The sequence below is a fragment of the Hemicordylus capensis genome, chromosome 3 (genome assembly GCF_027244095.1).
Source record: "Hemicordylus capensis ecotype Gifberg chromosome 3, rHemCap1.1.pri, whole genome shotgun sequence".
Lineage (NCBI taxonomy): Eukaryota > Metazoa > Chordata > Lepidosauria > Squamata > Cordylidae > Hemicordylus > Hemicordylus capensis.
The window spans coordinates 113,801,021-113,816,873 of NC_069659.1; the positions used below are offsets into that span (position 1 = coordinate 113,801,021).

At 41.2% G+C, this 15,853-nt stretch overlaps 2 protein-coding genes across 3 annotated transcripts in view; one reads left to right on the plus strand and one right to left on the minus strand.

Annotated features, from left to right (window-relative positions):
- The first annotated feature begins 3,363 nt into the window (after positions 1-3,363).
- MAP3K15 (mitogen-activated protein kinase kinase kinase 15) overlaps positions 3,364-15,853 on the plus strand; it is a 146,986-nt gene continuing 134,496 nt past the window's right edge. The window contains exons 1-2 of one of the 2 annotated variants that reach the window (XM_053312982.1): positions 3,369-3,510; positions 6,376-6,457. The gene's annotated coding sequence lies outside the window, so the exon portion shown is untranslated. Of the gene's footprint in view, positions 3,511-6,375; positions 6,458-15,853 lie in introns of both variants that reach the window. The other variant, XM_053312981.1, reaches the window with a different exon arrangement.
- LOC128350506 (uncharacterized) lies at positions 4,536-14,247 on the minus strand. The gene is made up of 3 exons (XM_053308928.1): positions 14,168-14,247; positions 8,045-8,222; positions 4,536-7,510 (listed from the first exon to the last, which is right to left on the minus strand). Exons 1-3 carry the CDS (start codon positions 14,245-14,247, stop codon positions 7,031-7,033), a joined length of 738 nt encoding a protein of 245 aa, XP_053164903.1. The 3' UTR covers positions 4,536-7,030.

Below are 15,853 nucleotides of genomic sequence, written 5' to 3' on the forward strand. Positions count from 1 at the left end.
CAATGGTCTCCCTTAAGGGGTTAATGCAATGAGAATAGGACTGAATTGCCTCCAATACACATTCAAGAGTTAATGCTGACCGGATAATGTTTAGGGCAATGAATCGAGAAGGAAAGTAGGGACCAAGACACAGATCTGGGAATGCAGCCCATGTAGAACAGACTGAACATCATTCACCCAGGCAGAGGAACCACTGACCAACCGTATTTCTGTCTTGTCTGGATTGAGTCTCAACTTGTTCACCCTCATCCAGTCCATGATTGCATCACATGCAGGTGAAGCAACTGTTAGGACAGTTGCCTCACCTACATATGACGAGAACACAAGATACAATTAAGTGTCATCCACATACTGATGGCACCTCAAGCCTAACCTCCTCCGGATGACCTCTCCCAGTGGTTTCATGTAGATGTTAAATAGCATAGAGGAAAGAATGGAACCCTGGGGAACACCAAAACACAACTGCCCAGGGCTTGAGCAGTGATCCCCCAGCACTACCTTTTGGAAATGGCATCCAGGTAGGTTTGGAACCACGGCCAAGTAGGGCCTCCCACGGCCAACTTGGCCAACCTATCCAAGAGGATACCATGGCCAGTTGTATCGAAAACTGCTGAGGTGTCCAAGAGAACTGACAGGGTTGTACTTCCCTTGTTTCTCTATCTGCACAGGTTATCCCAGAGGGTGACCAAAGCAGTTTTTGTTCCAAAACCAGGCCTGAAGGCTTATGTTGCAGAGATACTGGCTTCTTTCTTGGAAAGGAAGTGTAGTTCTTTAGCTGCAGTCTAAAGGTCAGGGAGGTACTCCAAAGGACCTCCCAGGGAAAGGGGAGAAAGCAAAAATTGCCTGGTGCAAGAGGAGAAAACTCTGTGCATGTGCAAAAAATGAGATGCCTTTGGGACAGTGACAAAAGCAAAACAAGAAAGAAACACACTGATCTCGATCTGTACTTTGTCCCATGAGGCAAAAAAGGTGAAGGAGTCTTATAGCTGGAAAGCAACCTGGGAATATGACCAAGGGTGTGCCCACTGTGATCAAGCTCCTGAATGACTCTGAATAAAAGGAATTGCAGTGTATTCGGCTGCTGAATAGTGAGCTCTTTTTAGGTGCTCTTCAAGTGTTTTCTTCAAGCAAAAGTGGTGTGGGGTGATTTCAATGCAAGTTGTGAGTGCAAAAGGGAGTGATTTCCAGTATGACACATCTTGACTGGGACTGGGAATACTTATTTGTAGGATGCGGCTGACCTTGTGTTTCTTGGCATTCCTTATGTGCTTGTTTAAAGAGTCTTCCTCCCAAGTCTAATGGGCAGAGGGGCCCGTCTATTATGATTAACTCTGTGTATGCCTAGAGGCAGCAAACAACTACAGTGGTATTTCCCAATCCGCTGCAATCACATTATTGATTTTAGGGACATCTGGAACATACCCAATTTGGAATGACTAATCTGCCACTGAATGGGCAGATGTGACTGGCATCTTAGCGAGAAGCAGAGACAACAGTGTCACAACTATAGAAAAGCCAAGTCCAAATTTGGTGACCCTGCCACCAAGCCTGATGCCAGTTCTCTCCAAATATCTGCAATATAAAGATCACAGGTGTGCAGGGGAGCAACCAAGCCAGACAGGCATGGTAACAGAACATGAGCCAACAGTGTGATGCAGCTGCTAAAGAGCAAATGAAACCTTAGGCTGCATAGCAAGAGCATAATGTCCAAATTATGAGAAGTAATCATTCTGCTCGATTCTGCACTGGTCAGACTTCACTTGGAATACTATGTCCAATTCTGGGCCCCACATTTTGAGGAGGACACTGGTAAGCTGGAATGGGCTCAGAGGAAAGCATCAAAGATGGTCCCAAGAACAGCTGAAGAAGTGAGATTTGCTTAGCCTGGAAAAGAGAAGACTAAATTGAAAATAGTTATCTCCCCTATCTGAATAGCTGTAACAGAGGAGCAGATTTGTTCTCTCCTGTTCCCAAGGACAGGATTCGAACCAATAGATTGTCATTGCAAGGAAGCAGATTTCAGCTAAACAGCAGAACTGCTTGTCTTTAAGAATTGTTCTACATTGGAACAGTTTGCCTTATGCAGGGCAGTCTCTCCTTCACTGGAGGTTTCAAACAGAGGCTGGATAGCCATCTGTCAGAGATATTATGGCATTTTCCTGCACTGAGTAGGGGTCCAAAAGTCCTCCAAGGTCCCTTTCAACTTTAATATTCTGTGACCTTGCCTCAAATCCTGATGCCAGTTATCTCCAAATATCTGTACTATACTAGTACAGATATTCCCAAATACATGACCCAGTAATATTAGCTATACTCATTCTATTATTATTAGTATTATTATTATTACTTTACATTTATATTCTGCTTTTCCTCCAAGGAGCCCTTTTCCTCCAAGGAGTACCACATACTTAAATTTCTCTTCACAACAACCCTGTGAAGTAGCGTAGGCTGAGAGGGAAGTGACTGGCCCAGAGTCACCCAACAAGTATCATGGCTGAATGGGGATTTGAACTCTGGTCTCCCCGGTCCTAGTCCAGCACTCTAACCACTACACCATGCTGGCTCCATCACCCAACATGATATATGCTGTTATCCATATATTAATCATATATCCATTATCCATATATATCAACGTATGATATATGTTGATATATATTCATCACCCAACATGATATATGCTGCTATCCACCAACAGTGTCCTTGTGTTTGTCAGGACAAACAGATCTGTTTCTATGTATATGGACATAAATCCAACATCAGAAATGGGAACATTCAGAAATTGCAGGAGAACATTTTAATCTTCCAGGATGGTCTACTGCAGAGTTTAAAAGGGCAATTTATCAACAGAAAAACTTGAAAGGAAGACTAGAGTGAAAATACATTGAACCAGAATGTATAATTAAGTTTGATACCATCACCATAGGTTTGAATAGAGGCAAGGTGTGGTGGGGGTTTGGGGCGGGGGGTGTTTGGTGAATCACCTTAGTGTTGGTTAACTAGAATGTTTATTGCCACTCACTGCTATTGAAAATTGCCACCATGCTTATCTTCTATACTTGTATGTTTGTTATTAGATAGGCCTCTTGCACTTTCATTTTCAGCTTTTTCTCTGTTCCCTGACCCCACCACTATAGCCATGCCTCCACATTTCATCCATATGAAATGGACACAAAAGCTTATGCTACAAAGGTGTTTGGTTCTATAGTGCACAAGACTTGTTGTTTTTGAGGCTACAGATTAATATGGTTAACCCTCTGGGTAAAGTATCCACTTCTGCTCCCTGCTATGTTTGGGTTCTGATGTTAAATGCCAACACCTGTTGCAGATAGTTCAGCTACTGCTAATTAGGATTCACGTTAGCTGAGCCCTGGTGAAAAATTAAATAGTTCTGCATAGCAGTCATTAAGGTGAAAAAAAGAAGGTAAATTCCTAACACCATTCGTTGGAGGACAGCAAAACTACTGTTCAAAGAGAAATGTGTCTCATGCGACTGTGAGCCAAGATTCTGAGGTAATTTACAGTGTTATGTGATTGCTTTGTCGGATATAGAGATTTAATGGCCTTTAAAGGCTTGTAGCTACTCCAAGCGACAGTTTGGATTTGGGCAGCAAGAGAGACAAACGGAGCATTTGCAAGTGGCTAATGAGAAGCAGCATGAGAGGAAAATGCAAGGGGATGTGGTTGCTTCAGCTTTTGAGCCACTGATGCTGCTTTCACAAGAAGCCTATGCTGGAGGTCGGCCAGGAGATGAGGCAGAACTTATATGCAGGCCCGACACTCTGGCACACTTAATTGGCCTTTCAATTGAAAAGACTTGAATGAAACTATTTGGTGTTTGGGTGGTGGTTCTTTATACCACTTTTCAAGCTTTCCTGACACAAATTGGGTGTTTCTTAAAGCCTGTTATGGTGCCTGATAGTTCCTCTCTATGAACATACTTGGTTTGTCAGACCTGAATTTGCCAACTTCTGTGCTGCAATGCTCATGTGATTATGCACGGCTGAACTATTCTAAAGGAAGGAAATTATGCAAGATTTCAGTGAAATATACTTTGTCTCTGTGTTCGTTTTTGCTCAACAGAACTCCAGAGTTTTTTTCTTTTCAGGCAGGCATATATTTGATTCATTGAAAGGCCAATTTCTTGATCATTGTGTTTGCCTTTTAAAAACCAACCTATACATTATTATTAGAAATCTCTATCAACATCTTAAGGTGACTCTAGTATGCTCACAAATATGTAGTTCAACCTTCAAATGAAAGTTGATTTTATTCCAGTAGGCCTTCCCCTAACTCCATATGTACTTCTCTTTTTCTGTCTATTTTAATAATCTCTGTGATTGCTTCAGTCCTACTTCAATTATCATCAGACACACCAGCACCTGTAGATAAAGAGGGCACACAAAAATTTATGGGCATGGTGAACTTTTTTGAAGTTGTCAGATACAGAGACATACACTCTCTTGTGGATGCAATGATGGAAGATCACATGAGCCTTTATCATCATAGAATATCTGTTTGGCTTTTTATTGAGTTTCCATGCATTTACAACATCTTTGGTTTTATTATCTATGTCCAGGAAGGAAGGCAATCTTGTTCTTAATTTTCTTCCAAACAGTTCAGCAGAAGGTAACTCCATTTTCAAAGGAGTAGCCCTATAATTCAATAGAGCCAGATGAGGATCTGCATTTGAATCCTCTGCTTTCTTAAGCAGCTCTTTAATGATCTTGACATCATTCGCCATGAGCCTATTAGATTGCAAATATCTGGGACTGGAAGTAATATGCTTGAAATCATACAGCTTTGCAAATGCTGTAAAGTCACAACAGGCAAACTGCAGTGACTTATATGACATGACAACAGCAGGAATGCCATGCCTTGCAAATAAGGACTTTAGACAGGAAATGACATGGTTGGCAGTCGTGTTGGATAGCAGAGCAATTTCAGGAAAAAGATAATAATAATCCAGAACCAACAGATAGTTTTGTCCTGTATGAAAGAACAGATCAGTGCCTACCTGGGGCCATGGTTCACTGGCCAGTGAGATCACCATCATAGGCTGCTTTTGTTTATAGTCTCTGTATTTTTGACATGTCCCATCATTTTGTATAAATTTTTATATGTCGGAGTTCATGTTGGGCTAACATAGGACACTTCTAGCATGTTGTTTGCATTTTTCCATGCCCATGTGTCCTTCATGTTCCCATTTCAGCATTTCTGCCTTTAGAGTGCTGGAACTACAAATCTAGTACCTTAGGACAGAATTCCATCTAGCACATACAGGCCCTCCATAAAATGACTATAAGGACTTGGTAGATGCATTTTTGACCCGTCAGAATTAATAACTCAGATGACCTGTTGCAAAATATTGTCCTGAGATGTGGCCTGTGCAATTGTTATCCACATCTGGTCAGAGATTGGGAATGTCTTCTTAAGCAGATTAACGTGTACTACATCAGAGTCAGTGTCTGCTTCAGTCTCAGTCCCACTGTAAGCTTTGGACAAAGTGTCAGTAATCACTAAGTTTGCCAGGACTATACTCCAATTGCAGAGCAATTCAAAGAGCAGTCTTTGCAATCTGGAAAGTTTATCTGCAGACCCCTTCTTTGCTATCAATACCAATGGTTTGTGGTCAGTTTCCTCCACAATTGATCTTCCATACATAAACACATGAAATTTCTAACAAATAAACACTATTGCCCAAGCCTCATTTTTCAATGTGTGCATACCGTTGCTCTGTTTTGATTAAGACTCTGGACACATAACCAACAGGTTTCCACCATCAACACTGCTCTAAGGCCATGCTGAGAAACATCTGTTGACACCTTGATGTGCCTTTTGCTGTCATAAAACTGCAGAACTGGTGATGTCTTTAGTAGACGTTTAAGTTTCTCAAACTTGGCATCCCAGTTTCAATAGGTTCCTGAGAGTAATTGTATGAACAGCTGAATTGGGAACAAATTTTCCAACAAAATTCACCATAAATTTTTGTAAGCCCTCCTTGTCTGTGGGTGCTGGCATGTCTGTGACTGCTTGAATCCTCTTGGGATTAATATGGACATTATGTTTAGTTAACTTCTCTCCAAGATAGGTTATTTCTTTAACTCGAAACCTGCATTTTTGCCTGTTGAGTTTTAAACCAGCTTCACAAGCCCTCTCCAAAATCTTCTGTATTCTCAGATTGTGTTCTTCTAATGAATGTCCCAGATTAAGATATCACCTGTATAGATTCTAGTACCTTCTGTCCCTCAAACATCTGATGTTGTTTTTCTGTTAAATACTTCAGGGGCAGAACACAGCCCAAATGGCAATCTAGTAAAGCAATGTCTTCCAAAAGGTGTATTGAAAGTGCACAGTTGTTTGCTGCTTTTTTTCCAGGGGCATCTGCCAGAATCCAGCATATGCATCTAAAGAAGAAAAAGATGTTGCACCTGACAATTGACCAAAAATCTCTTCTCTTGTGGGTACTAGAAAATGTTCCCTTTTAACAAATTTATTAAGTTATTTAGGATCCAGACATAATCTTAGGGATCCATCCTTTTTTCCTACAATGACTAGAGAATTAACCAATTGTGTGGGTTCCTCAACTTTTTCTATTATATGTCGTTCTATCGGTCAATCCAATTCCTGCTTTAACTTGTATCTCAGAGCCAAAGGAACATTCCTGGGTGCATGAATGACAGAAAAATAAGGCTTAGTCAGATCAATTTTATATTGTGTTGTGAGCTTACCTATGCCCATAAAGACATCTTGAAAGTGTTCATTAAATCTTGGTCTGCCACTGCAAAGCATAGCTTCACTATGTTACCCTTTACCATGGCATCTAGTTCTCATCCAGAGTGAGAAGAAACTCCCCTCTGTAAGTCTTCTGTGAATCTGTATTCCATATGACCTGACTTTGTCTCTAGGCCTCTCACATTAATCTCAGATATCACTGTAACTTGAGTGCCTGTATCCAGCTTGTATGTAACAAAAGTCCCATTAGTGTTTAGAGAAATTGTCCAGTCACTGGAAGCTGTTGTGTCTTGCAAACTTACCACATAAAAGGTCTCCACTGTGCTAATGTTAAAGTCTTCTCTGTGCAAAGGAGCTCTGATGCTTTCTCCACCTTGCAGAACACTGATACTTTGTTTTTTATAGCCACAGTTTGTGCTTGTCTGCAGACTTTTGCAAAGTGAGCCTGCTTTTTGCAAATATGGCAAGTATTTCCAAAAGCAGGGCATTGCCTGAATTGCTGTTCAACTCCACAGCTTGAACAGTCATTCACATAGTTTTTTGCAGATTCACTTTGACAAGTTCTAGTACAGTTTAAACCAGAAGCTTCCATTCTGTTGTGTTGTTGCAGACTCTTTTTGCTGTGAGGCTGTCTAAGAGAGTCTACTGTTGCATAGTTTTGGTTTCCCTCCAAAACTTGTAGTCTGGCCTGTGTTAGTTCGGAAGCCTGGCAAATGCTGATTGACTTTTCCAAGTTTAAATCGGAATTCTCAAGTAATCTTCTTCTCAGGCCTGGATCCTGAATACCAACAACAATTTGATCTCAAATTAGTGAATCTGCAAGCTTTCCAAAATTACATGCATGGTTTAGGAATACAGAGGTCCCTCGACCTACGAACTACTCGACAACCAACATTTTCGACTTACGAACGACAAAAAAGACCGGAAGTAGTTGGCGGTTTAGATTTGGCTTCCTCGACTTACGAATTTTTAGATGCGGTTTCCTCGACTTACGAATGTTTCCAGACCTCCGTGGGTGTGCTTTTCGACCTACGAAAATTTCGACTTACGAACGTCCGTTCGGAACGGATTAACTACGTAAGTCGAGGGACCACTGTATAAGATCTGTATTAAAAGATTCATACGTCTCCCCTTCCTTCTGTACTTGCATATGAAACTATTATCTCTCAAGTGTCTCATTTAATTTAGGGGTGCAATACTCCTGAATTTTTTGTAACACATTCTTATAACAAGCTTGCTGTTCTTCACTCAATTCAAAACTGTTAAATAAATCTAAGGCCTCAGTCTCAGGATTATTCAAAAAGATAGCTACCTTTTGTTCATCCTCCTCCTGAACAGCTCCACTTGCCTTCAGAAAGAGGTCAAATTCTTGTCTGAATCTTCTCCAGTTGTCTGCTGCATTCCTGGAAAGAGTGAGAAGTGCTGGAGTTCTGAGCTGGTCTATCTTTCTTTGTTGTGTGTCCTTGGTGTCTACTGTATAAATACTCCAGCTGGCAAGCAACCAGCCAGTCACTCACGGTACCATGTGATAATCTAGTATGAATAACTTCCAGCTTCTCAGTCATGAAATAAACAACAAAACTTTATTTACATAGTTAAAGAGTCCACGTTATACTTAGATAAATATACTAGCTCTGCCCTGTTTGACAGTTCAACTCCAACTGAGGGGTTGCTGAGACCTGGGCAATTATCTTTCAAGCCCGACCCTCTTAAAGAGATAGTATCCTCACAGTCTCCTTTCCCTCTTACCTTTATTTCTCTTTCTTTGTGCCTGGAGAGGTCCTCTCCTTCTACTTCAGCTCTTGTCCATTACCCACTTTTCTTTGTCAAGTTCTGTTCCTGCTGCTTCCCTCCTCCTCCTCTGCAGCTTCCTGTTTCTTCCAGAGTTTGTTTACAATTCCATTCTGTTTTCCTTCCACCCTCTCTTCTTCCCTTCTGTATGTATTCCCTTTACCTAACCTTCTACCCCAGTGCCCCACCTCTCTGCTTCTGATCCTCTTCTCTTTCCCTGCACTGCAGCAATGGCGGAGCCAGGGAATGGAGGCAGGGTTCTGCCCCGTCCCCAGCAGCCCAGCCATGCATATGCCAGTGATGCCTCTTGTGCATGACATCATGCGCACGTGGGCATAGCCCGATGGGTGGAAGGAGAGGAAGGGAAATAGATGCACCCCACCAGCAAACACTGCCTGAGAATGCGCTCTCGAGGCCTTCCGGAGACTGGGATATGCCCACGTGCACATGATGTCACATACAAAAGAGGCATGGACCCATTTCCGGCGGGTCTGTGCAAACCCTCCAGAGCTCACTCCCAGCTGGCTGGGTGCATTTACTGAGGGTAGTGGATGCATGTAAATATTAAATAGTACCGGGAATGATCTCCAGGGGGTTCGCATGGCCCATTCATGGCTCACGGCCAGATTCTTTTACCCCACCTGCTCAATGGTGTCTCCACCCCTGCACTGCTGTATAGCCCTCATCCATCCCCAGTGTCCTTTTTCCAGGTGCTTTCCCTGTTCTCACAACATGTTTGTGGTGGAAATATTGGAAGCCATTGCTCCGCTGAAAACAATGGCACTTGGTAATGACAGGTAATTAAATGTCAGAGGTGCTTTTTATTGTGTATGAGCATGGAATGCTGGCTAGTTCTGAACTTTGTAAACTCTTCAGTATCCCAAAAGGTGAGGGGAAGTAGATATTTTGAAGCATGAGCAATTAAGCCACAAACACACAATTAGGTTGTTTATTTAAGTGTTAAGAACGTTCCTCATAAACACAAATTAGTAAATCACAAGATTTGAATTGTGAGTGCTTGCTTCTTGTTTCTTTGTGCAATCTATTTTGCATCTGACCCCCCACATTTTTAAATGTGTGCAGGAGTTAAACTGGTTTCAAACCAAGCAGAGAATTGTGTTCTGAATATTTTTTCAAGAAACAGATCCTGTCCCCTTTCAAGAAGAATATTCATTGCATTGCCATGTATTTGGAATCTTCCCACAAATCCTACTTAAAATCGGTGTGTGTCCTAAGCTAGTATTCAGACATCAAATGGATAATTCGATGATAAATATGCATGCCATGTGACATTCTGATATTTCAATTGCCATGGCAGATTTCACATTACATATATTCTAGCCTTCTGGATAATGGGTGTGAGATCTGAGCAGGGGTTAGAACTTGAAATGTAGAATCATGTCCTAAATCTGTTCACCAACCTTCATTGGTTACACTTCAATCTTCAAAACAGATATCAGTTAAGAACATTTTGCATGTTCTTCTCCCTTCTATAATTGGGTTCAGGAATCAAGCTGATATTCAGACTTGAAATAAATTTTTATTTTTTGTGCAAAGTATATATGCCAAATGTCATTCCAGTATTTCAGTGTTCAACAGAAAGATTGTATTACAAATAAAAACTAAGAAAATGCCATAGGCAATTCAAACTAAAGATTCCACTTTGTTCAGTCAAAAATGTAGAATAAGTATCTTGTTTTCCGAAGGTTAGCAGATACGAATATGATGGATATTTATATAACACTTCCCAGCTTACATAGATATAAATAAATAAATAAAATGGCTGATTTTATTTATGAGTCAAAGTGTCACAGATGATGAGACTTCCTAATCTTCGCCTGAAATCCTATGCCTACGTTTTAGGGGAGTAAGCCCCATTTAACACAATGGTGTTTACTTCTGAGTAAATCGTCATTCGATTGTGCTGCCCTTGAAGCTTTTCTCTAAATGAGCTCTTCTGGAATTTTGACAAGTGCTAAAATGTGCCTGGTAACATGAATGCACAGCTGCTTACCTTGGCAGCAAAGTGGTGTGAGCTTGCTGTCTTCTTTAAGTGGATGGGACAGAAAACAGCAATCTCATAGGGGTGTGCAAACAGGTTTGAGGTTGAACAGGTTCATCCTTGAACCTGTTCAGTTCAATCGTCTGGCACTAGATTTAGCACCCCCGGTTCGGTTCAGCACTGGACTAAACATCCCCAGCCGTTCAGGGGTGTTGGTGAATAATTTTTAAAAAAATAATATTTCTAGTTACTGATCCCCTCCAGGGGTCACTAGCGTGGCCACAGGGAGGCCCCTGGAGGCACCTCCCCCTCACCAGCCTCCAAAATGCCACCTTCGCCCAGTCATGACCCAGGCCATGCAGAGGCCAATTAGACATGCACATGCCAAAATGGCCACTGAGACAGGGGTGAGGCCCAGAACGGGCCAATCTTTATGAGCAATTTCATGTTATCACAGTCATAGCTGAAGTGTTTCACTTCCCACCCCCCTCTTTGGGGTCACTTCACCATGATAAGGATGACAGTGATCTTGAAATCCACATGAGCTTGGGACAGTCTTCATTTGGCAGAGCTGGACAGGTCAGGTGAGTAGGGCTTTAGAGTACTGCCATCTTTTTTTGGTAGGAGAGGGCACCACTGTTTGCTTTTTTAAAAATTAGAGAATAACATTTCCTAAAAATAATATATTCTTCCTTAAATTGAAGCTATCGCTTGTATCATGTTTGGGCCTGGTTCATATCTTTGGTGGGTTTTTTGTTTTCCTTTTACAAAATTCTTAGGAGGGGTGAGCCAATAGTTCAGGCAGGTCAATCTACCCTACTGGTCCCACCACAGCTGTGACCCTGAACCCATCCTTTCTCCCTCTGTTTTTTACAGTACTAGTTCACACCATGAAAGTAAAATATTTTACTTCCGCAAAAGTGACCTAACCGGCACTGTGCCTCCCTCTTGCCATGTTAAAAACCTCTTTTCAATACCAAGAGGAATCTTTACACTACAGAATTAAAGGAAAACCATTTCGTATTTGTACACCTTTTAATACCACCACTAAATTTCAAGTTATTTCTGCATGAGGTCTAATCATGTCATCTGAGGTCTAATCATGTCATCTGAACTCTTAACAGATGACCTACAGGCTCCCATCTAGAGATAGGCGTTCACATGGTGCTAATGGTCTGAGGTAGTAAAAGGAGATTCAGCAGCAAAGAGACAGAATTTGCAACTGGGGATGGGATTAAATGAGCCTTTAATGTTTTATCAGGATCCATTCAAATATCTTATCTGGCTCAAAATAGAGCTCAGTCCCTACCATAGCTAGCCAGCTGTCATTGCCAGTTTCCGTTCCATCTTCCCAAGCAAAAACGTAAGTTTGAGAAGATGGAGGGGGTAACCAGCAACACAGAGAGGGTTTGCTAGAGTCAAGATGGTTTAATGCTTCTCTGTAACACAGAAATTATGCCCCTGAGCATGCTCATGTTCCTGTGATCAAACTGAGACTCATTCTAGACAAGAAAGAAGTACTGCGGATTGGTGGTTCCTCTGACCGGTTGAATTATGTTCAGCCTGTTCTAGATGCACACCTGCTAAAGAAGGATGCTCACTGATCCAGCACTGTCACTAGAGGCTCAAGTGGCCTCTGTGGCTTGGAGTGTCCTTCATCAGCTTTGGCTGATTTGCCCACTTTGACCTTACCTGGACAGAGCTTGGCCACAGTTACTCATGCTCTGGTAGCCACTTGCTTACATTACAGCAATGCATTATAAGAACATAAGAACAGCCCTGCTGGATCAGGCCCAAGGCCCATCTAATCCAGCATCCTGTTTCACCCAGTGGCCCACCAGATGCTGCTGGGAAGTTCACAGGCAGGAGCTGAGGGCGTGCCCTCTCTCCTGCCATTTCTCCCCTGCAACTGGTTCTCAGAGCCATCCTGCCTTTTGAGACTGGAGGTGGCCCACAGCCCTCCGACTAGTAGCCATTGAAGGACATCTCCTCCATGAAGTCATCCAAACCCCTCTTAAAGCCATCCAGGTTGTTGGCTGTCACTACATCCTGTGGCAGAGAGTTCCACAAGTGGATCACGCGTTGTGTGAAAAAGTACTTCCGTTTGTTGGTCCTAGACCTCCTGGCAATCAATTTCATGGGATGACCCCTGGTTCTAGTCTTATGTGAGAGGGAAAAGAATTTATCTCTCTCCAAATTCTCCAAACCATGCATGATTTTGTAGACCTCTATCAGGTCTCCCAGCAGTCGTCTTTTTTTCTAAGCTAAAAAGCCCCAGCTGTTGTAGTCTTGCCTCATAAGAAAGGTGCTCTAGGCCCCTGATCATCTTGGTTGCCCTCTTCTGCACCTTATACATGTGGCTACCTTTGAAAACAGTCCGGAAACTGCAGGTAGTACAAAACAGGGCTGCAAGATTATTAACTGGGACTGGACATTTTTAGCATCTTGCACTAGTGCTTCATCAGCTGCACTGGCTCCCAGTCTGTTTCTAGGCCAAATTAAAAGTGCTGGTTTTAACTTTTAAAGCCCTCAATGGCTTGGGAGTGGGTTACCTGAAACAGCACCTTGACCCCATATGTTCTGACTAGGACTTTAAGATCTTCTTTGGAGGATCTCCTCCGAGTGCCCCTGCCAAACAAGGTGAGACGGGTGGCTACTAGGAAGAGGGCCTTTTCAGTGGTTGTACCTCATTTTTGGAACAGCCCCCCAGTGAGGTTTGCTTGGCTTCATCAGTTTGTTCTTTTAGATGCTAGGTAAAGGCTTTTTGTTCACTCAGGCCTTTTAAATTTTGATTGTTAAATTTTATTTTTAACTGGTTATTAAATTGCTTTGTATTGTATGTTCTTTTCTCCCTTTTCGTCTGTTATTATTTAATGTGGTGTTTGTTTTTATTGGATGTTCTAATGTTGTGTTACAGTTTGTTATGGGGCGGCTTACAAAGTTGTTTGTTATTATTTATTATTATTATCTTTATATTTTATTAATTTGTTAATAGTTGATCTTACAATTTGTTAGCAGAACTAGTTGTTAATAGTTGCTCTTTTATTAATTTTATAATGTTTAGCGTGCTATCTGTTTTATCGTTTTATATTGTTTTTATTGTTGTAAGCTGCCCTGAGCAGTATTGAGCGGGAGAGGGTGAAACATGAATATTTTAAAATAAAATTGATAGTTGGGAATTATGGAATTTGCCCTTTTTGCAGTCGAATATGATAGCAAGGGCATGTCCCGCAAACTACATAGCCTGGATGGAGACTGTGCTCTGATTAATATACTATCAGCACTGATCTGTAGCTGGGTAGTACATATGTGGTGCCTGATAGTGTTAGAATCCCCCTCAGACCAGCTTGCTGGATTCAGTTATCCAGTCAAGAGGAATCCACATGTGTAGTAGCCTGTACTTTGCATTGATCCCAATCTGGCAAAAGGATCTCTGCACAGAAACCAGCTTCCCTGCAAGGATCTACATTTCTGGATTGGGGTGAAACATATTTTAGCTAGCTGCACTAGTGTGAAAATGACTTAATCCTTTTGGGGCTATTTTGTTAAAGATAAATAATATTAACATTGGGAATATTATGTTCTGGGGAAGATGAAATAATTTTGATTACATTTAACTGTCCTGTATAATGGTGTACTTACCTGTGAAATGTTTTGAAGATAGCAATTATTCTAACTCTGTAAGTAATGTTCCTTTCATAATTCCCAAGTAAGTACAGCATTACCCCAATCCTGTATTTCTGTTAAATAATTAAACAAAATATTTTGGCAGACAACTAGGACTAGAAGGACAAAAAATATTAGGTCATAAAAGAACTGTGCTGGATTTCTGCCACTTTAAAATCAGAGGCACAAGAGGGAGGGCATCACTTTGTATGTAATTGTTCATTATATAAGAAATGTATTAGTCAAGCAGAACATTATACTTAACACAAAGAACACAGATGGACAGATGGAATTCCTTAAGGACTATTTTAGACAGCATTAGTTGCTTTTGGACTATTCTATTTTGCAGTTTACCAAAAAAAGTTGGCTAAAAAGAGATATTAAGCTAGAAACAGGTGGTTTGTTATCTCGACTAACTTAATTTCTGGACTGCCAAAACCCTTTTTAAAAGCCCCCACCTAATACACTGTTCATTAAAGTTTGGAAAGAAACCATAGGTTGAAAAGACAATGTATGTATGGCTCTACTTCAAGATCCAAGGAAATATTTGGATCAATGCAATATATTGAGAGTTTAAATCTTCATTTGCAAAACTATTTTTTCCAGCAAATATCAAGCTGTTGTGAAGATGTTACTTTGCTAACATTATTTTTTAAAACTGGCAGTGTGGTTTGAAGGTGGATTGTGCTAATCTATAGGTGAATCACACATATAAGTCATTCAGTAAAATAAGTATTTATTATTTGCTTGTGCGCATGAGTGCAAACATGAGAATTTTAAGACTTTGCACACTTATCTGAAGCTCTCCTGCCACCTAAAATGGTTTTAGCCTTTATGTATGATACTCCCATCCAGAAATTGTATGTGATATCTGTCTTCCTTCAAATTAAAAACCCATGCTTTTAGTGAAGTCATCTTAGTCCCCATCCTCTGCTGAAACTATGTGTATGAACATGCAATTGAACTGAATGCATGTTCTTCCTGTGACTCTCTCCTCCCATCTTTTCCTCCATCTTTGTTATCAGTCTGCTGGGAGGATGCATACCCTGGGAAACCTCTGGTTTTACTTACTTTCAGGTGGTAATGTGAACCAGCTATATAACAGGATCCTGCTACCCTCTCCTGCCATAAACATATGTATAGCTTTCTTCTTGAGAAGCAGTCAGATGGTGCGTACATATCAGACTGTAGGGTTAGTGAATTACGGTTGAAAGAAGGTTAGTATTCTTGTTTTGCACTGTCGCTATGTTCGTCACCTGCCTTCTGTAATGGTCCAGATAATGCCTCCCTCCCCCACACTGCAAATATTTTTATAGCCAAATATCCATGCGGTGCTGTCCTCTGAAAGACTTTGGGCCTTCATTTCAATGCCTGAGACTTGATGCATCATAAAATAGTACTGTATATACATTGGAGTTTGCTGATAGTAAACATATGCTTATAAACTGTCATGCTTAGTTAAATTCTGCACTTGTTGAATCCCTATGCATGCTGTGCCTGAGATGGCTGCCTTGCTGACCTACCCCTTGTTCTACTCTGAATACTGAGATCATCCCAGTTGTAACTAATTTAAGCCCCATTGCTGTCAATAGGATTTAGTTGGATTGTTGTGTGTGCCTCTATGCATCCATAGCCGTTTTGGAACTATTTTAAAAAAGTGAA

Coding starts and splice junctions, on each gene's coding strand:
- LOC128350506 (XM_053308928.1), bottom strand. CDS start 14,247: ATGCTGTACTTACTTGGGAATTATGAAAGGAACATTACTTACAGAGTT. Junction 8,223..14,167: donor ATCTTCAAAACATTTCACAG/GTAAGTACACCA, acceptor GTTGCTTGCCAG/CTGGAGTATTTATACAGTAG. Junction 7,511..8,044: donor AGGAGGAGGATGAACAAAAG/GTAGCTATCTTT, acceptor GTTGGTATTCAG/GATCCAGGCCTGAGAAGAAG.